This window comes from Equus quagga, chromosome 3 (assembly GCF_021613505.1).
Source record: "Equus quagga isolate Etosha38 chromosome 3, UCLA_HA_Equagga_1.0, whole genome shotgun sequence".
NCBI lineage: Eukaryota > Metazoa > Chordata > Mammalia > Perissodactyla > Equidae > Equus > Equus quagga.
In genome coordinates, this window is record NC_060269.1 from 28,740,115 (window position 1) to 28,763,601 (window position 23,487).

At 36.4% G+C, this 23,487-nt stretch overlaps 1 protein-coding gene across 4 annotated transcripts in view; it reads right to left on the bottom strand.

Moving 5' to 3' along the window:
- The window catches only part of ELF2 (E74 like ETS transcription factor 2), a 99,744-nt gene that overhangs the window by 66,437 nt on the left and 9,820 nt on the right, over positions 1 to 23,487 (bottom strand). For 3 of the 4 annotated variants that reach the window (XM_046657255.1, XM_046657252.1, XM_046657254.1), the window contains exons 2-3: positions 3,764 to 3,851; positions 2,257 to 2,494 (exon numbers count right to left, since the gene is read on the bottom strand). In XM_046657255.1, the coding sequence (XP_046513211.1) occupies positions 2,257 to 2,328 (72 nt within the window). In that variant the 5' untranslated portion in view covers positions 2,329 to 2,494; positions 3,764 to 3,851. The remainder of the gene's footprint in view (positions 1 to 2,256; positions 2,495 to 3,763; positions 3,852 to 23,487) is intronic. The other variant, XM_046657253.1, reaches the window with a different exon arrangement.

Here is a 23,487-nt window from a genome sequence, read left to right on the forward strand (position 1 = left end):
TACATTTTTGGTATCTTTGTCAGAAATACAATTATCCTAATTTTATGAAATATATTACTTTTATAAACAGGAATAAAGTTACAAAAAATAAACCCTGAAAATTATTAATAACTTTCCAAATGCCCACCACTTTTTAAACATTTATTTTTTCTTCAGATTCTGGAACTTTGATTATAAAATCTTGACAGGTCATTTTGTCACCCTACCCTCCTATCTATTTTAGAGTATAGATATTATTGTGTGTGTGTGTATACATATGTATACGAATATATATATGTATATATGTGTATGTGTGTGTATGAAACACATTCCTGCAAAGTTTCTTGTAAGACAAAACTCTATCCTTCAAATACCACTTTCCCCAAAACTCTCTTGGTAAAATTAGAAGATATTTCAGATACAACATTTCTATGGTCCAATCCTTCACTTTCTTTAGGTATAAACTAAAATGCCACCTCTTCAGAGAAGCCTTCTCTGACCACCCTAATTAAAATACCCCCTGCCACCTCTCCAGCCATCTCTAGCCCAATTTATTCTTCAACAGTCATTCTGAAACACTTTATCCTCAGTGCCCAAAAAAGTATCTGACACTAGGTAAATGGTTAATTTATATTTGTTGGCGGAACAAACGAATGAAAGTAAGTGGGCACCTACATAGTATAATCTGAAGGAAAAATTCCCCAAGAATAGTTTCTCCAACTCTGGTGCCACGTTACCTAAAATGCCTGTGACCACCCTATAAGGGTACCACATAAATCATTAGTTAATAGTGCCTTGGTAAAATGAATTCATTTATCAGATTCTTTCTTCCATAATAATCAGTTCTCCAGGCCATGAACACCTGGAGTTCCACATAAAGGAAGAAAAATATAAGGAGTCTTCCAGAAACAAACTGTCTTACTCTTTTCCCCCTATTAACAGTACCCAATCAGCACAAAGTAAATATATTCTGCGTATAGTTCTTGGCGGCTCCTCTCACAGGGTTAACACCAACAGAGTAAAACTATAGACTAAAGAGAAAGCACTTAACGTAGAAGCAATAATTGGTCTGGGTGATGCAGGAGGAGATGGAAGTCCCATGAGTCCCTGACCTCTTTGGTGAATCATACCTGGAAGTGATCACTCAGAAAGAGAATCTTCAAGGAAGAAGTAGAAATTGATTATGACAGTAAAGTATGTTCTGTAGCTGTGGCTTCTCTTAAAGGACTTTGAACCAGTTTTAGATTCAATTATGACAGGAACATTTGAGTTACCAAGGCCACTGAGAACAAAGGAAAAGGAGTACCTTCAACTTTATCCTCTTTCCACTGAATCTGTCCATAGCTATCCTGGAAGACTGAGCAGACACCAAGCAAGACAGAAAAAGAACACAGACTCCAGAACACATGGCCTGATGTTTTAACTTGTTTCTCAGTCATGTCTCCCACTATACCACTATAACAGCAGCATCTTTCACAGAATACAGAGAAAACAGATTTTTCAATACAGTAAACTCTCCATTTTCCCACCTTATCTCTGACCAAGTATCTGTCCCTTATTGTCAGAGCATTATTACATTTTAATTTAGATCCTTCCCAATATTCAGTCTTTACTGAATGGTGGGAACAGAAGCCAGGTCCTGGAAGTGTATATATTTCTGGTACTGTTATTTTTCTATATTCTCATCTCTTATTCTTTAAAATTATCAATAATAAGAAAATAACCAAATATGCTAATGATGCAAAATTCTACACGTATAAAATTTCAAAACATGAATTTGTTTTCTGATTTACAGATTATCTAAATTCTTAAGTGTATATATTGGTTTAAAATATGATGGATTTCCACACTAATTAGATATAACAGAATAACCAAAAAATAAAGATGACAACTAAAGGAGACACAAAATTCTAATTTAAGATGCATCTAATTTAGGTATTCAGGTACAGTATATACCTATATACTCTATAATCCAAAACAATGGATTTTATCAGGAATTTAAAACTCTCTCTCAACTAATACTACAGTTTCTTTCTTTCAATTTTTTACTCCCAATTCACTCTACGATATGCATGTTCCAACAACTGAGGTGAGCCTGGCAGGACTTTCCTCAACCTTCTATTACCTAAATTATATGAGGACACATGACATATACATGTACAATTTCGTGCATTGTACATTTCTACTCTCAACTACCTACTTTCCATTAATTTCAAAATCAGTTCATGCATTGATTTCTATAAACAAAACAGAAATGTAATACATTGGATGCCTAACCTCTTCATTTTCTACTCCATTGCTGGAAAGCTCCAAAATAGAACCTCCACTGTCAACCACTGCTGATGCCATTGTTTATTCCCTGAGGAAGCTTCAAACTCTATTAATCAATGTAATTAAAAGTTCATGGATGACTGCCAGTATTACAGCTTTGCATTATCATTTTTAAAAGTCAGTAGAGATGGAGTGGAGTAGATATCCAGAAATCCAGTCTTCTAAAGATGATTAACCAGAGAGCCTAAAAAGAGGAAGAATTTGAAAAGTTATTAAAAATATACAGGAAGGATATAAAGCACAACCTATTTTGCAATCTAATTTTTAACATTTTTGTAAATTAAGAGAAAGGAGACAAGCTTACACAGCCCTCTCAAATGAGGGCAGTAACCAGCATTCTACTTCTCAGAGTTGTCAACTTCTAGAATATATTGAAATAATGTCTTACCAAGCTACTGCACATAGGTAACATTATGATATTTACATTCTAAGACATAAAATGTTATAACTTTCTCCCTTTATGAAGATGTACTTTTATTCCTGCAATATTTTGGTAGAAATTTTTAAAATCTTTAATGCCCTGCACACATAAAATGTGCCAGACTGAGATAACTTCTAAAATTATTTGCCTATTTAACAAATTAAATGATTTATTGGTTTGTAAATATTTCATTCTTCTTCTTTGGCTCATTTGATTTGTTTACTTGAATAATATAATTAGAACTGTCTTTTGCTTATGGTAGCAATCTCATTTTGTGTTCACATTTTGAGTACTTTACAAGGAGTGTAAAACAGATTAATCTGAGTTGCTTATAATTTCAAATAGAGTGGTTTGAAAATAAGGTAACGAAATCACTTGGAATACCTTTAATATTACTTTATCATTCTCTTAATAATTCTTTTGTTATTGGTTCAAAATGCAATATAGCAAATGGCTTCAAGTAAACATAATTCAAGCTTTTTCTGCCCCTAGTAAAGATGAATGCCAGTACATGCATCATCTAGATTTATGCACTAGACTATTCCTAAAAAGTTACATTTTATTGGATTTTGTGTATTTAAATTTTTCATAGAGACATTAGAGATTTATTCTTAGAATTTTTTTCATATAAAAATTAAAGAATGCAGAAAAACTGAGCATATTTAAAGAGGAAAGAATATAAATTTCAAATAAATCATTCCATTAATATTATGCCCTATATTGACTACCGGTACCACACAGATATAGAAAAAAAATAACAACTTCCATAACCTTCTACAATAAAAAGAAATGCCTGAAAATAAGGAGAAACTTCACCTCACTATGTAAGACTAATTCAGTACTATTAGTCTCTGTTTTGATCTTATCGAGAGAAAATGGAATAGGAAATATTTGTATCTTAAAAATAAAAATTAAGAAAAATCCACAGTCCCATCACACTAAAGCTCCCTATTATCATATAAGCTAATGACTATTTTCAATTACTGTTTTCTAAACATATTGATAATAACAGCAGAAATAAATTTTACTTACAATTTGAATGTTAAGTAGTCTAAGCATCCTTCACTCTTTTCACAACTTGGCAAGAGCTAAAATATAAACCAGCAGTTCTTTGGAACTACTAGTGGGGGGGAGGGAAAGACAGTATTAATATAATTCTATTAAAAAATATTTTGCCCAAAATAGGTGTGATTCAGACAGTATGTACTTATTAAAACAAGCCATCTCCAAAGCCTAATGACACACACTATACAATGAACATAATAAAGAAATAGTTTCTAGGCTTTGGAAGAATCAAAAGTTTTTATCAAACAAAATTTTAAGTCACCACTAAATAACAATTATTGAGTAGGGGCAGATCCAACACACACAGCCTATGCCCCATAATATGAGCCGTATTTCAATCCACCAACAGGATTTTAACAAGTGCTTGCAGGTATAACCCCAGATCCCCAGGAGTATAAAATCAAGGTTTAAAAGATTAACCCAAAAAACTATAAAACAATGTTAACAATATAGTATTGCTTATTAAGTCATTTTCTTGCTCTCACGCTCAAACTTAGCATCCATACACATCCCAAGCCTCCTCAAATAGCCCTCCTCCTTTCAAAGGCTAATCTATTGATCTATGCACTGGATCTCAGGCCTCCCTCCATCAATTATTCCCTCTTCTTCCTTAACCTTCTCTTACTTAACATTGGGTCTCTTCCCTCAACATCTAAATATTTACAAGCCTCTCTCATCTTATACACGGGAAAGTCTTCCTCCATGACCCTGCATACCCCTCTAGCTACTGTTCTAGTTCCTTCCTTTCCCAGATAAGGTTCTAGAAAAACAATCTTCTATATTCTGTCTCCACTTCCTAATTTCTCAGGTATTCCTCCTTCTATGGAAGTTTGGCATCCGTCACCACCAATTGACATTTTTACTGAATTCTGGTTGTCAAATCCAATGGATACATTTCTGTCTTCATAGAACTTAATGTCTCTGAAGCACTTGACACTGTTGATCATTCCCTCCTTAAACTCTATCTTGAATTTATCTTCTGCAACTCTGGCTACTCCTTTTCAGTTCCCTCTTGCAGGCCCACCCCTCTTTTCAAAGGGCTTGAGGCAAGAGTACAAATGGAAGCCCACATACTATAAGCCTAAATATTTTAAAGCTATAAATGAAGCTAACAAGCTGTTAAATTATATTCTATCCCTCTATGTTGACACACACACTTTTATAACTACCTTAAAGGAGATTTCTGATTTGGGATTCTCAGACTCCTTTAAGTTTTATGGGGGTCTGGGAGGACCATGTCCCCTCCCCTGGCCTGCAGCCTGTCCCTTTTTCTCTTCCCACCTTTGGCTCCATGCCATACTACAAGGAGCCTCATACACATACATGTGGACATCCCAGCCCACACGTCCCAGCTGTGGCCACATGCCTGCAAATAGCTGCTCCCTGGCCATCCCTTAGGCCTGGCCCATAAATGTAGTACAGTCAAGAGTGGAAAGAATCAGGGAAGAAGCCTGTGAGAGGCAACATGGGCAGAGAATTCTGGGGTTCAAATACTCAGTGCTTGATCTAGAAATATGTGCCAGATGGACTAATTCCCTTGGCTTCCCAAAATGCTCATCCTATCAAGAGGAGTGGAGGTGGAGGAAGGCCAGATGAGGACCTCTAAAGCAGAAGGCCCAGAGCAGGGTTCCCACTTGGCAAAGTTTAAGGACAGTACTACTCTGTGGTCAACCTTACATGTAGGTGTTTCCAGGATCCCATCCCAGTCCTCTTCTGACTCTTTACACTCTCTCTAAACTATCTCATGTACTTCCATGGCTTCACTCAAATCTCTCTTCCAGTCTAAATCATTTTATGGGGTCCAGTTTGTCTACTAGACACTTCCTTGCCTCTACTTCTTTGTGAAATTAAATAGAGTACAAATAAATGGTAAGCATCTATTCCAGGGTATTCCAGGCACTCCATTATTAATTCAGTCATACAACAAATATTAACTGAGCACCTAGTATCTGCTAGCACAGTTTTCAGTGGCAGAGGTAAAGCAGTGAATAAAGCAAAAGTTCTTGTCCTTACAGATCTTAAATTCCAGTGAGGAAAGATGAAAATAGGCAAAATATGTATAGCACAAATCTAGCTGGTGATAAAAGCTAAGGAAACAAATGAATCAAAGGGAGAAAAGAATTTGTCAGGGAAGAGGGCTGCAATTCCAAGTTGAATGGACAAAGAAGACTCAGTGAAAAAGTGACATATTAGTAAAGACCTGAAAGTAGGAGTGAACTGTGTCAACAACTGGGGGAAGAGGGTTTAGCCAAAGGAAAGAGAAAATTCAAGACCTTCAAGAGGGAGTACACCTGACTAGTTCAAAGATCAGCAAAGAGGCCAATATGGCTGGAGTGAAGCGAGCAACAGGAAGAAAGAATAGAAAATGATGACAAAGAGGTAAGGGGAGGGAGCCATGTAGACCCTCTGTGAGGACTCTGACTTACTCGAGGGAGAAAGAGGGTTTATGCAGAAAGATGACCTGATTATTAAGGGGATCATTCAGATGCTGGTGTGAGAACAGACAAGGGGACAAGCACAGAAGCAGGGAGATCAGTTAAGAAGTTACTATAATGATTAGGTGAGAAATGATAGTGGCTAGGACCAGAGTGATAGGTTCTGGTGAAAGTGAAAAATGGTCAACTTTTAGATATACTTTGAAGATAAAATAGACAAGATTTGCAGCAAATTGGATGTGGGGTGTGAGAGACACAGAAGAGTCAAGAATGAATCCAAAGATATCACTCAGAGCACCTGGAACAGCCATTAAATATGATAGTGAAAAATGTGGGAGAAGTCCAACATGTTTCAAGCTAAACTCATTTTTTTCTCTGCTGCCTCCCTAAAAGTATTACCTCTCCGATCGTGGTCAGCTCAGTAAGCTACCCAGCACCCACACAAGTTGCCTAAAGAAGAGATCCTGAAGTCATCGCGGCTCCTTTCCATCAACACCGTCACACTCTCTAATCTCACATCCTCTGCCCTAGTTGGGTTTCCTTATTATCATTTTTCTATACTGTTGTAATAGCCTCAGAACTTGCCTCTTTGCCACTAATCTTCCCTCCCTTCCAGTCCATCTACTGCAATATCAGGGTGATCCAAGATTGAATAATGTCACACCCCTCTCAAAATTCTTTAATACTTCCTCATCACCTGCAGGATGAAATCTCAACCTCTTTGCAAGCATCCTGATTTAGCAGGAACAAGCAAGGGGTCTAGGTCTATTTCTCAGAAGTGATGAAATGTTCAATCTGATATGCTCAGGTATGGGAATCACAAATCTAATCTATGTTCACTTGTCCAGCCTCATCTTCCTTTACTCCCTCCATCTAACTTTATACCACCGTTGTTTGTAGCTCTCTATATTCTTTATTATTTATTTTTTTTAAGACTGGCACCTGAGCTAACACCTGTTGCCAATCGTTTTTTTTTCCTTCTTCTCCCCAAAGTCCCCCAGTGTATATTCTAGTTGTAGGTCCTTCTAGTTCTGCTATGTGGGACGCCACCTTGGCATGGCTTGATGAGTGGTGCTAGGCCCGCGTCCAGGATCCAAACTGGTGAAACCTCGGGCTATTGGAGCGGAGCACGCAAACTTAACCACTCGGCCATGGGGCCAGCCCCTGTAGTTCTCTATATTCTTCTCTCTCTTGTCTTGAATATCCTTCGCTTGCTTGCCCATTTGGCCAATTCCTAGCTATCTTACAGGTCAATTATATACACACTCACCTTTTTTCAAACAGCTTTATTGAGATGCAATTAATATATCATACAGTTCACCTACTTAAAGTATATAATTCAATGGTTTTCAGTATATGCACAAAGTTGTGCAATCATCACCACAATCTAATTCTAGAACATTTTCTGCACTCCTCCCAAAAATCCCATGTCCATTAGCAGTCACCTCTCATCCTTCCCCAACCCCTAGTCCCTGGAACCAATCATCTGCTTTCTATCTCTAGAGATCTGTTTGTTCTGGCCATTTCATATAAACAGAACTATATAATTCTACAGTCTACATAGTGGACTTTTGTGACAGGCTTCTTTCACTTAGTATAATGTTTTCAATATTCATCTACGTGTAACATGTATTAGTATTTCATTTCTTTTTATTGCTGAATAATATTCCATTGCATAGCTATATCACATTTTATTTATCCATTTATCAGTTATGCAAATTTTGGTTGTTTCCACTTTTTGACTATTGTGAATAATGCTATGAAAATTCACATTCAAGTTTTTGCATGGACATATGTTTTCATTTCTCTTGGGTATCTATCTAGGAGTGGAATTGCTGAAACATACAGTAACTCTATGTTTAACATTTTGAGAAAACACCAAACTGTTTTCCAAAGTAGCTACATCATTTTACATTTGCATCACCAGTGTATAAATGTTCTAATTTCTCCACATCTCCACCAACAAATGTTGTAGGTAATCTGTATACAGCAATAGATAATTAATACATCATCTTGGTAGATGCAATAAAAAAGCAATTAATAAGATTTTTATAGTTTAAAAAAATGCAGCCAAGACTCAACGACAAAATATTTAAAACTATCCCCCTGGTACTGGGAACAGAACAAATATACAAACCATTACCACTTCAATTCAACACCTCACTGGCAATCCTAATTAGCAGAGTTTGATACGAAAAAATTAAAAGACATAAGAAATGGAAAAGAAGAAATGAGGCTATCATTGTTTGCAGATGATAAGACTATCTACATAGAAAATCCAAAAGAATCTTCAAATATTAGAATAAGAGGGTTTGCAAGGTGTGTGGGTACAGATTAATATGTAAAAATCAACTTTTTCTATATACCAGAGACAAACAGAAAATATAATTTTTTAAAAGGATATCATTTACAAATACCACAAAAGGGGCCGGCTCCGTGGCCGAGTGGTTAAGTTCGCGCGCTCCGCTGCGGCGGCCCAGGGTTCGGATCCTGGGCGTGGACATGGCACTGCTCGTCAGGCCACGTTGAGGCGGCGTCCCATGAGCCACAACTAGAAGGACCTGCAACTAGGATATGCAACTGTGTGCGGGGGTTCCGGGGGAGGGGAGTTGGGGAGATAAAGCAGAAAAAAAAAAAACACGATTGGCAACAGTTGTTAACTCAGGTGCCAATCTTTAAAAAAAAAAAAAACACAAAAACTATAAGATACCTAAGACCCAATCTAACAAAAGACATACAAAGACCTCTATGGAGAAAATCATAAAACTGGCTGAAAGGAATTAAGGAAGTCTTATTTATATGGACATACCATTTTCATGGATAGGAAAGCTCAATATCTTAAAGATGTCAGTTCTCACCAAACTCATCTAACACATTCAATATATTTCCAGTGAAAAATTCCAAGAGGCTTTTACAAAAAATTTGACAAAGACAGTAAAAAATAGATGTATATAAAAGAGCAAAGGGCAAAAGTTAGCCAAGACCCTCCTGAAGAATTGCCCTACCTAGTCTACAATAATTAGGCCTAAATAATGGTATAGATATTGTCAAATACACCAATGGAACAGAATATAGAGGCCAGAAAGAGACCCATACATGTTGGAAACTTAATGTAGTCATGTGCCACATCACAACATTTCAGTCAACGACGGACTGCATATACAACGGTGGTCCCATAAGATTAGTACCACACATGGCGTAGGTGTGTAGTAGGCTATACCATTTAGATTTCTGTAAGTGCACTCTATGATGTTCACATGACAAAACTGCCCAACAATATACTTCTCAGAATGTATCCCCATCATTAAACCACGCATGACTGTGTAGGACAGAGGCAGTTAAAAATCAATGAAAAAAAAGAGTACTTAGTAAATGATGCTGGGACAAGATAAAAAATTAAATCACTACCTCTCACCATTCACAATAAATTACAGGTGTACTTTGTTATTATTAGTGATGTTGAGTTGATCCTAATGCCTAGCAACCGTGTTTGCAGAAGAGCGGAATGCTACCCAGTCTTTTTGCACCATCCTCTCATCTCCTAGCTCTGTATCAGCCAATGCTCCACTGCTATTCATAGGGTTTTCATGACCAATTTTTTCAGAAGTGAGTGGCCAGGCCCTTCTTCTTCGTCTGTCTTAATCTGGAAGCATTCTGTCCACCATGAATGATCCTGCCGGTACTTGAAATACCAGTAGCACAGCTTTCAGCATCACAGCAACACATTTTGTGAGAGCATAAATCTTAACCACTAGACCATGAGGGCTTACTACAAGTATACTAAAGACCTAAATATACAAAATGTTTTTTTAAATTAGTAGAATATCTTCATGAATTCACACTTAAGGAAAAATTACCGGATAAGACTTGGAAAGCAAAAAACAGAGGATTATTAAACTTGACTACACCAAAATCTTTTTAAATTCATAACAACAGAAACCAAAAACAAAACTGAAAGACAAGAGACTAGGAAAAGTTATTCCCCTCCCTCCAAAAAAAAAGGGGGGGGGGGCGGGGAGGAACTCTTACTAATTAATATACACAACCAAAATTCTATTAAAGATTTTAAAATAAATTATATTAAGGTATACCTGGGTAAATAGGATGTGAATTCTTATTAAGATTCTAGTTCTCATATTAAAGGACAGATTCATGTGTGTTTATTATATTATGAAAAATAAACAACAGCTAGGCTTGGGCTAATTATTTAAGTGTTTAATGAATCAAGGATTATGATTCACCTATTGTTTTACAACTGGGGTCCAAGGAATTGTATTGATTTTATTAGTTTTCCATCTAAAACGTGAAAACTGTTCACCTGAATCGGTCCTTTTTAAATATGTCGTATAAATTAAATATATTTACTAATCCTCCGACAAACTCTTTTTTACAATTTTCCAATAGATTGTGTTCCTTTTTTCTCCTTTAATTGCTTCTTAATGCAATTCCTAATTTGTGAGAAAGCTGTATCAGCAGAGGGGTCAGTTATCTGGCATGCTATTGCAGCACCATCTCTAAACAACCTAACAGATCAGAAAGAGGAAGGGTGACTCCATTTACATGACATGCAAGAAAAGGTAAACCTGTAGGAACAGAAAACAGATCAGTGGGAAGAAGATGACCTCAAAAGGCACAAGGAAACTTTCTGGAGTGATAGAAATGTTCTATACCTTGATTTATAATGATTAGACAATGGTATGAATTTGTCAAACTCAAGAAAATGTAAGGATGAATTTCACTGTATGTAAATTAAACCAATAAATTTTACTTTAAAAGAGGGGGGAGGACAATGTTGACAATTAGAATGTAATCTATTAAAGAGACATTCTTATTCAACATTAACAATACTATCACAATACTAAGAAGAACTGTAGCTTGTAACCTAAATCTTTGTAAAGTTTAACTCCCAACTGGTTCCTGCCTGGATCAGTAAATTCTCCCTCTTAAAAACCTTATTACTCTTAGGCATTTTATTGGTAAAATTAAACCTTTTTAATATAGAACTCAATTCCTGAAATACTTCTGATTCCTATCTTCATTGTCCTATTTTTGGAAATCATCTACCAAGTCTGACAGGAATTACATATGTAGTTTATAATGCTAATATAATAGTCATCTCAATAATAATAATCTCAACCATGTATTTTTCTACTTATTGAACCATGCATTTTTATGCACTATCTCTTCATCCTTAAAATGGTCCTGTAAAATAGGTATAACTATCCCCCTTATTACATGAAAACTATTTTGACAATATGCTTTACATTTAAGAGTTAGTATGATTTAACAGTTAAGAGCCTATTGGCCACTGTATCCCCAGAACACAGTAGGTGCTCAATAAATACTTTCTGGCCTTACCTCTGAGAATGTAATCTTGGACAGTACTCATCCCTTTAAACTTCAATATCCTCATCTACAAAAAGATAGTGAGACAATGCTGGGAAGTAGGTGTATTTAGTTTTTTTCATTCTTTACATAAAGTGCCTAGCACACTATAAGCAATGAATGAATGTCAATTTATTATTATCTCTTTGATAGCATCAGTCAGAGCTGTATCATATTTGTTAATGCTTCACAGAAGAATAAAGCAGAACAGATAATACCTAAAACCTAATTGTTCCTCATGCAAAATTGAGACATTCATTCTTATAATTTGTTAAAACAAAAACTAGTACATTTTAAAGAGATCAAAAGTAAATTAATGAATCTTTTAAAGACTGAAGAATTTCCTTGTAAAAATGGGAATGAGCTCATTTTGAGGGAACTAAGTCTAAGGAGTATACAGTTTAGAAACATTTGGGCCCTATCATAAGTCTGGACTGGAAATAATTTTGGCAGCAAGCATTCATGTCATGGGACTTAATTTAGGGCAAGGTGATTGAACCAGATAGTTAAAATTGGATGCTAGAAATTTACAGGGTAAGAAAAATTGCAGGAAAGTTCTTTTAATCTAGAAGAGATCTTAAATAAAGCTCATTTCACAGAAGAAACAGATTGGAGAGGCTAATTGGAAAATCAAGTGAAATAATTTGCCAACCATAAAAACAATTTTGCATTGAAAGTCCCACACCATGGATAACAGTATCTTAAAATGCTCATTTACTCATCGCCCTGACATTGTTATCCAATTAAGATTAAGATGTACATTCTTAATCTTATATATTTTTATGGGTGATATACACATGAACGACACAGAGCTAAATAGTGAATTTAGACAATTTGTGACTTCATCTAAATTCTATTTAAGATTTTTTTTCGCTTTCTTTGCCAGGCATGTTTTGGCTGGTTTCCTCACCAAACAAAGAACTACAATGTCCAGGTTTCCAGGCATCATCTAATCAATGTTGAACCATTCAATCTACTTTATGATGGAGAAAATATAACAGTGAAGTAACATCTAAAAATACTCTGAATAATCAAACTTTACAGTTATTTAAAGAACTGATGAACAAAGAGACAGAAAGACAAAATCAACCTGACTCACCTGCCCACAGTCACCACTGGAGCCAAAAATGACATTGGTGCCTAGCTACACTCCTTTAACATTTTTATCCTCCTAATCTCTCTGTTACCATTTTACATATGCTTAATTCCCAGGGCAACAATAATAAGGGTCAGAAGAAGTATATGAAGGAAGTGATCACATTAAGCACATTTTAGAATCCAACCTATCTTGAGACTGAAGACAAGCAACAAAGAAAGGTCTGATTATTAATCAATAACCCTAAACTTATATGAATATCCATTCCTAGACTTACACCATGAACTATTTCTAAGAAATATTAAATTGTGGAAATAAATGTGTTTAGCCATGTATATTCTGTGAACAAGCAAATTCTCAAGTCAAGTAAGAACCAGACAGAAGGACACATACCAGGAGGTTGGTTAGGGAAAAAGTAACAATCAAAGTCAAGGCTTCTGCCCTGATCATTCTTCAGATGACTGAAGCTCAAGTCTGGTGCCAATAGCTTCTTGGTATCTTCAGAAAGAGACACATAAAAGACTTGTTTCAACTGCCTTATTACAGTAGTCAAACAACTCGTTTATAAAAGGGTGGAGCTAGAGGTGATCCCAGGAAGACTCCTGGTCATTAAGAAGACCTAGAATCTAGTTTGGTTTATTCAACAAAGCAAATCAAGAGAATTTTTCATTTTTAAGGAGGCATAAATGACCACTTCAGCAATTGCCATCCTAAAGACCCTAGTGCACACAATTTTAAAACCTTGGACAACTAGTTCACTTCCACAATTTAAAAAGGAAGCAAAAACTTGCCTTTTACAAGAATCTTCTTAATATTCTGGTTTCATAGAATAAGAATACATTAGGGGCTGGCCCCATGGCCGAGTGGTTAAGTTCGTGCACTCCACTTCGGCGGCCTAGGGTTTTGCCAGTTCGAATCCCAGGTAGGGACAAGGCACTGCACATCAAGCCATGCTGGGGTGGCATACCACAACTAGAAGGACCCACAACTAAAAATACACAACTATGTACCAGGGGACTTTGGGGAGAAAAAGGAAAAATAAAATCTTTAAAAAAAAAAAAAAGAATACATTAAAGTGAATTTATCCTAGAGGAAAGGCAATAACTAGCTTAGTTAAGAATATTTCTCCTCCTTCTTCCAAACAATGAAGGAATAATAATAGCTAACATTTATAGAGTACTTACTCCATGCTAGGCATTACTTTAAACTCATTATTTATATTAATCTATTTAACCTACACAATCCTACAAAATAAGTATTAATATCCCATTTGACATTTAGGGAAACTGATGCATGGAGAAATGTAAGTAACTTGCCCAAGATCAAACAAGAGGTAAGTGACAGAGTCAGAATTTCAACCTAGGCAGCCTGGCTCCAAAGTCTATGCTCTTAATCTTAAAGTTTTTGTGCCTCATGATGATACAAGTGTTTTTTTTTTTAATTAAAACTGTGACAGAGTGAGATCAGTATCAAGGCAGAGTGAGCTCTCCCCTCAGACTCTCCTCCCTAAGATACAACAAAAAGGACATACATATATCAACAGAAGACATTCACGCAACACAAAAGACATCTGAGGGACCCACTCAGCCATACGTCTGAAGGTGGAGGTGCTGGAACCCCTACACAAAGTGGAAAGAGCTAAAGGGAGCTCCTCTCCCTCCCCCAATGGCAGCAACCCTGAGCTCTGGACCACGCAGCTCGTGGGGGGGTGGGGGGGGCAGCCCTCTGCAGGAAGACTATCACTCTCTGAGTTCCCTCACAGCCCAGGGGAAAGCCCCAACAGAGGTGACTAAGCTATTGCCAGGGTGTCTCAATCAAGCCAGCACTCCAGGAGGGTAGACAGCAAGGGCAGAGCCCCCAGGATCAAGCAGGCAAAAGAAAGTTCCCCCCACCCCTACCCCTGCTGCCTTGTGCTCCAGCTCAGCTTGTCAGCCAGAGTGCTGCACAGATAGAAAAGCAGCCAGTGGCTGGAGCAAGCAAGCCACGGATCGCAGCAGGCTCAGAATACACAACTCTCGACCCCCACCCAGTGGCAGCTGTGACCAGATACTATCACTATGCAGAGGCACAAATCCACGCCATCAAACAATATGAAAAAGTATATTAATTCTCCAGACCAGAAGGAAAATGACAAGCATCCAGAAACCAATCCTGAAGGCACAGAAATTTATAATCTAAATGACAGAGAATTCAAAATAACTATCACAAAAAAACCCAATGAGTTACAACAAAATACAAATAGTTCAATGAAATCAGGAACTACTTCACAAAAGAGACTGAAACTATAAAGAACCAACCAGAAATGCTGGAGATGAAAAACACAATGGATGAGATAAAGAAGAATCTGGACTCCTTAAATTATAGAGCTGACTTATGGAGGAATGAATCAGCAGTCGAGGAAAGAAATAAAAAATGCTTCAGATGGAAGAGGAGAGAGAACTAAGATTACAAAGAAATGAAGAAATTTTCTGAGAAATACCCGACTCAATTAGGAAATGCAACATAAGGATTACGGGTATCCCAGAGGGAAAAGAGCAGGAGAATGGAGCAGAAAACTTGTTCAAAGAAATAACAGCTGAGAACTTCCCAAACCTGGGGAAAGAGCTGGAAATACAAACGAAAGAAGCTAACAGAACTAACTGTATCAATGTAAAAACACCTTCTCCAAGTAAAGCTGGCAAAAGTCAATGACAAAGAAAAATATTAAGGGCAGCAAGGCAGAAGAAAATAACCTACAAAGGAACCCCCATCAGGATTTCAGTGGATTTCTCAGCAGAAACGTTACAGGCTAGGAGAGAGTGGAATGATATATTCAAAATTCTGAAAGACAAAAACTTTCAGCCAAGAATACTCTATCCAGCAAAAATATCCTTCAGATATGATGAAGAAATAAGTACTTTCCCAGATAAACAAAAGCTAATGTAGTTCATTGCCACAAGTATTCCCCCTACAAAAATGCACAAGAAGACCCTCATACCTGGAGAAAAAAAGGGGGGCTACAAAGCCTTGAGCAAGGAGATAAATAGGTAGAGAAAATCAGAAAATTGCAACTCTCAACCATAACAGGTTAGCAAACACTTAATTATAACATAAAGTTACAGGGAAGGTAAAAAACAAAAACAAATATAATCTTGTAGTTTTAACCACAAACTCACAACACAAGATAGAATAAACTGTGACAATAATAACTTAGAAGGGGAAGACAAAAGGGATGGAATCAGCTTACTCTAAGGAAATAAGAGCCTATGAGAAAATGCACTATCTCTTTTATGAGATTTTTATATACAAACCTCATGGTAACAGCTAAAGAAATAATCAGAACAGAGACACAAACGATAAAGGGAAACCTAAGAAAATCATCACAGAAAACTTAACTGAATTGGCAGTACAAAATACACAAGATGAGAAACAAAGGAAATGCAGAAGAACTGCAAAACAAGCAATAAAATGGCAGCATTAAGCTCTCATATACCAATAATCACTCTAAATATAAACGGACTGATTCTCCAATCAAAAGACAGAGAGGCGGGATGGATTAAAAAACAAGACCCAACAATGTGCTGCCTCCAGGAAACACATCTCAGCTCCAAAGACAACAGGCTCAGAGAGAATGAATGGAAGACGATACTCCAAGCTAATGGCAAACAAAAGAAAGCAGGTGTTGCCATACTTATATCAAACAAAGTAGACTTCAAGATAAAACAGGTAACGAGAGACAAAGAAGGGCAGTATATAATGATAAAAGGGATACTCCACCAAGAAGACATAACACTTATAAATATATATGCACCCAACACAGGAGCACCAACAAAGTACATAAAGCAACTATGAACAAACCTAAAAGGAGATATTAACAACAACACAGTAATAGTAGAGGACCTTAACACCCCACTTACATCAATGAATACATCATCCAGACAAAAAGTCAACAAGGAAATACTAGACTTAAATGAAAAACCAGACCAGATGGACTTTATAGATATATATAGAACACTCCATCCAAAAACAGCAGAATACACATTCTTCTCAAGTGCACATGGAACATTCTCAAGGAAAGACCATATGTTGGGAAACAAGGCAAGCCTCAATAAATTTAAAAAGGTTGAAATTATATCAAGCATCTTTTCTGACCATAATGCTATGAAACTAGAAATCAACTACAAGAAGAAAGCTGGGAAAAGGACAAATATGTGGAGACTAAACAACATGCTACTGAACAACCAATGGATCAATGAAGAAATTAAAGGAGAAATCAAAAAATATCTGGAGATGTTTGTGAAATTTTATCTCATTTTTCTTTAAATTTGGCATCAAAGACTATTTATGAGATTGAGTCTCTTTTCATATAATGAGGATTTCCCTTTATGGAAAGTGCTTTCTTATACTTTTTGCCTGTCATTCTATAGTGTTTTTGTGCTGTTTTGGTCCAGCTGTATAATGAAGTTACACTATTTATGCTTGCCATGTATGTCTTTAACATATTATGTAATTTAAAAAAAAAAATCTGGAGAAAAAAATGAAAATGAAAATACACCATACTAACTCATATGGGGTGCAGCAAAAGCAGTCCTAAGAGGGAAATGCATAGCAATACAGGCCCACCTTAACAAATAAGAAAAATCTCAATTAAGAAATCTTAAACTATACCTAACAGAATTAGAAAAAGAAGAACAAGGCCCAAAGTAAGCAGAAGGAGGGAAATAACAAAAATTAGACCAGGCTGGCCCCATGGCCAAGTGATTAAGTTCATGCACTGCACTTTGGTGGCCCAGGTTTTTGCTGGTCTGGATCCTGGCATGGACATGGCACCACTCATCAAGCCATGCTGAGGCGGCATCCCACAGAGCACAATCAGAAGAACCTACAACTAGAATATAGAACTATGTATTGGGGGCCTTGGGGAGAAGAAGAAAGAAGATTAGCAACAGATGTTAGCTCAGGTGCCAATCTTAAAAAAAAAAAAAAAACAATACTTTCTAATTTAAAAAAATTAGAGCTAAACGAAATGGCAACAAAAAAGACAGTAGAAAGGATCAATGTAACAAAGAGCTGGTCTTTGAGAAGATAAAACTGGCAAACCCTTAGAGAGACTACGAAAAAAAGAGAGAGAAGCCTCAAATAAATAAAATCGGAAATGAAAGAGGAGAAATTACAACAGACACCACAAAAATAAAAAGGATTATAAGAGAATACTATTAAAAACTATATGCCAACTAATTGGACAATCTAGAAGAAATGGATAAATTCTTAGACTGATAAAGCCTCCCAAAACTGAATCAAGAAGATATAGATAATCTGAATACACCAATCACTAGTAAAGAGATTGAAACAGTAACCAAAAACTTTGCAAAAAATAAAAGTCCAGCATTAGATGGCTTCTCTGGAGAATTTTATCAAACACCCAAAGAAGATTTAATACCTTCCTTCTCAGACTATTCCAAAAAATTGAGGAAGACAGAATACTTCCTAACACATTCTACAAGGTCAACATCACCGTGATCCCAAAGCCAGACAAGGACAATACAAAGAAGGAAAATTACAGGCCAATATTGCTGATGAACATAGATGCAAAAATCCTCAACAAAATATTGGCAAATCGAATATAGCAATATATTATAAAGATTATACACCACGATCAAGTGGGATTTATACCAGGGACACAGGGATGATTTATCATCTGCAAATCAATCAACGTGATGCACCACAGTAACAAAATGAGGAAGAAAAAACACAAGATCACGTCAATAGATGCAGAGAAAGCATGTGACCAGATCCAACATCCATTTATGATAAAAATCTCAATAAAATGTATATAGAAGCAAAGTACCTCAACATAATAAAGGCCATATATGACAAAGCCACAGCCAACATCATACTTAATGGTGAAAAACTTAAAGCCATCCCTGTGAAAAGAGGAACAAGACAACGGTGCCCACTCTTATTCAACATAGTACTGGAGGTTTGGGCCAGAGTACTCAGGCAAGAAAAAGAAATAAAAGGGATCCAAATAGGCAATGAAGAAGTGAAACTCTTGCTGTTTGCAGACGACATGATTTTACATATAGAAAACTCTAAAGAATCCATCAGACAACTATTAGAAATAATCAACCACTACAGCAAAGTTGCAGGGTATAAAATCAACTTACAAAAATCAGTTGCATTTCTATACTATGAGAATGAACTAACAGAAAGAGAACTCAAGAATACAATCCCATTTACAATTGCAACAAAAGGAATAAAACATCTAGGAATAAATTTAACCAAGGAGGTGAAAGATCTATACAATGAAAACTGTAACACATTATTGAAAGAAATCAATGATGACATAAAGAAATGGGAAGATATTCCATGCACATGAATTGGAAGAATAAACATAGTAAAAATGTCCATACTACCTAAAGCAATCTACAGATTCAATGCAACCCCAATCAGAATCTCATGGAAATAGAACAAAGAATCCTAAAATTCATATGGGGCAACAAAGACTCCAAATAGCTAAAGCAATCCTGAGGAAAAAGAACAAAGCTGGAGGCATCACAATCCCTGACTTCAAAATGTACTACAAAGCTATAGTAATCAAAACAGCATGGTTCTGGTACAAAAACGGGCACACAGATCAATGGCACAGAAATTAAAGTCCAGAAATAAAACTGCAAATCTATGGACAGCTAATCTTTGACAAAGGAGCTAAGAACAGACAATGGAGAAAGGAAAGTGTCCTCAATAAACGGTGTTCAGAAAACTGGACAGCAACATGCAAAAGAATGAAAGTAGACCATTATCTTTGGCCACACACAAAAATTAACTCAAAACGGAACAAAGACTTGAAGGTAAGACCTGAAACCATAAAACTCCTAAAGGAAAATATAGGCAGTACACTCTCTCACATCAGTCTTAGAAGGATCTTTTTGAATACCGTGTCTACTTGGACAAGGGAAACAAAAGAAACAATAAACAAATGAGACTTCATCAGACTAAAAAGCTTCTGCAAGCCAAAGGAAACCAGGATCAAAACGAAAAGACAACCCACCAACTGGGAGAAAATATTTGCAAATCATATATCTGACAAGAGGTTAATCTCCATGACATATAAAGAACTCACACAACTGAAGAACAAAAAAACAAACAACCTGATCAGGAAATGGTCAGAGAATATGAACTGACATTTTGCCAAAGAAGATATACAGATGGCCAACAGGCACTGAAAAGATGTTCAACATCACCAATCATCAGGGAAATGTAAATCAAAACTACACTGAGATACCACCTTACACCTGTTAGAATGGCTATAATCACCAAGACAAAAAATAACAAATGTTGGAGAGGTTGTGGAGAAAAGGGAACCATCATACACTGCTGGTGGGAATGCAAACTGGTGCAGCCACTGTGGAAAAGAGTATGGAGATTTCTCAAAAAATTAAAAACACGAATATGATATGACCCAGCTATCCGACTACTAGGTATCTATCCAAAGAACCTGAAATCAGCAATTCAAAGAGACCCATGCACCTCTATCTTCATAGCAGCATTATTCACTATAGCCAAGACATAGTAGCAACCCAAATGCCCATCAACTGATGATTGGATAAAGATGTGGTAACATACATAGAATGGAATACTACTCAGCCATAAAAAAAGGACAAAATCGTCCCATTTGTGACAACGTGGAAGGACTTTGAGGGTATTATGTTTAGCGAAATAAGCCCAACAGAGAAAAGATAAACACTGTATGATTTCACTCATATGTGGAAGATAAACACACAGACAAAGAGATCTGTTTAGTAGTTACCAGGGAGGGAGAAGGAGCTTCGGGAGTGGGCACAAGGGGTGAAGGGGTGCCTTTATATGGCGACTGACAAATAATAATGTACAACTGAAATTTCACAATGTTATAAACTATTATGACCTCAAAAAAAAAAACCTGCCAAAGAATCACATAAAACCTCTCCCACCCTACCCTGGGAGATTTTTCTACCTACTTCCTTATTGGCTCATAACATGGGCTGATTAGAAGATTTAAAATATGCTAAATGGAAATTACATATATCTTACCTATATAAGTATATAGATTTTTTTTCCTTTTCAAAAAAAAATAGGGATGTGGCAGGGCAAGGGGAGGGGCAGTGGCCATCAATGAATTTTTTAACTCACAAATTGTCTCAAATAAGTTCTGTAGGCTTTAAGGAAAAAGTGACAGAAATTCTTTCTCCCTTAATCTCTTCAGGGTTGAGCTTGTTTGTTTTTTAGAAAGAAAGGTTAGCCTGCAATTCTATATTAGCAAGAAATAAAGATTCTCAGATATAGGCCACCTATCCTAACTCAGGTTTACCCACGTTTCAAGTAAAAGAACTACCTGGAACCAAAATATAAACTTGTTCATAGGTGAAAATAAAAAGACCCTTTGCAGAAGCAACTGGGGGAAAAAGTACACCTAGTCTCCCATATTGAGGCCTAACCTATTTACAAGATTATCTCCCTTTACCTAATTAAGTCAAGGTTTTTAGCTTCCACCACAGGGCCTGGAACATGGACACTTAGAGGACTGCAGAATGTATATAAATGGATGAATGAAAGGAATGTATGCTTATTTTTATTTGAAGGACTAAAATATCATCTTCTCCATTGTACCCAAGACTCTAACCACCCGGTAAAGGGAAATAAACTTCTTCCTCAGAGATTAAAACACAAATCTTCACCTTCAGCAGGGTAGAATCTCTTTCAGTCTCAAAGAGGTACGTCAGGGGTCTCAGAGAACTCAGCATACAGTTGTATTCACAGCTATAATAAGGATATACAGCAGGTCATAAAGGATAAAGACACGGATGGAATCTGGAGGAATCCATCTGCGAGCGTCCTTATGCTTTCTCCTCCGAAGGAGAAGTTAACACAGAGCTTACTTCTTCCAGCAAGAAGCAGGCACCAACATGTGTACAATGTTTCTGTCCAGGGAAGCCCATCAAAGACTCAGCACCCAAGTCTTTGGGGGCTGGTCACATGGTCACTCTCTGCTTTGTGTGTACCAAAACTCCAGAACCTCCAGAAGGAACGCAGGTGTTGAACATAAACCATATTATTTGCACAAACAGTCTAGGCACAGAGAATCACCCTTATTAGTTACAGGGAACACTCTGAGAGCCAGTTCCCAGATGCCAGCCGAGGGCCAATCTAGCAAGCAGGCCTTTCCAAGGATCGCAGTCTCAGACCTGCAGCGTTAACATCCTTCCTGCACAGCAAGTTATTTAACTTCTCAAAATCTCACACTCATCTGTAAAAAGTGAAAAATGATAGAAACTACTTCACAACTATCATATTTATTATAGTGTTAGTAAGTCTCATGGTATTGTTATCTAGCCGGATGGCAAGACTTTGTAAAGATCAGTTGATCAAAGTGATGTGGAAGATAGAAAATCACAGATAATGTAAAAAACTTCAACTTAAAACTTAAACTTCAACCCAGGAGCAACTTTTAGAGGAGGATAAAAACCTCTAAAAACTTTTAGAGGAGGATAAAAAGTATAATGATCTGAAATGAAGAAGACATGGACCCCATCTTTCCCCCATAAAATATACGGGATATTTAAAATGCTTTATTATTTATTTCAGAGTGATATCATGATTGAGTTTAAATGCCTAGATATGACATAGTAAAAACAGCATCTCTACTTCCAAAAATTGAGTAAAAATTCATGAAGGCAGACTTCCTGGAACATTCTAAACGCATCCAGATTATGAAATAAAATATAAAAAATGAACTTGTTCTGAAAGTTTATTTAAGCACACTATTAGAGAACAAAAACGTCAGAGAAAACAATTCACTAATTCTTTTCAAAATGAATGTATTTTCTAGTTCTTACTAATTATAATCTGAAATTAAGTTACTTATGAAATTTAAAGTTTAGAATGGTATACGTTTAACACAGAATTGAGTTTTACAAGGAAAACCTAACTTTTTACCCACGTATCTTAACGGTACCCATTCCAAGGTCAAAACAAAATTACTCAAATTGGAAAGTTTATTCATGAAAATATTGGGATTCTGGCCTTCAAGTTGGCTAAGAACCCAAAAGCTTCTGAGTTTTAATAGTAATTCTGCAATCACTGTATTATTTGCTTGTAATACCCCCAATTCATGAATTTAACCTTTTTCCTACATCATTTATAAAGCTTAGCTCTGTAATCAATCTACCATAATGCATCTCTAAGTTTCCTCATTTTTATTGATTATGGCTAAGTAGAAGCCTACAGACCATATAAATCACCAAATTAGAGAAGTTTTGGGATTTTGTTCTTTAGCCAAATTTATAATCCAACAATGCAAATTAACATATGCTAGCCTGAGAACCAAAACAAATTAGTTTTACCCTATTTTAAATGAATCACATCCAGGACACTCAAGATATCAGGCAAAAGAATATTTTTTAACTATCTGGATATTATCCTGCCCCAAACCAGCTTTTTGTCATTTCTCTGTAATGAAGTGCACAGTGAGGTTTTCATTTACATGCTTACTGCAAATCTTTCTTTCTACTCACTCCACCAACACAAAACACAATATAAGATCCATGAGAGCTGGGCCGTAGCTATTTTAATCACCATTGCATATACACCTCTCAGAACAGTGTCCAGCACAATTTTTACCCAACTCAACTTTATCTTGTGCCTGGTTTCCTTCTTCTGTTTTAGTATCTCTAATGTACATGTGTCCTTTGTTAAGCCACTTTAAATCATTTGGGGAAGAAAGTAAGCACCTTTTAACAACCATCCATACAATACTG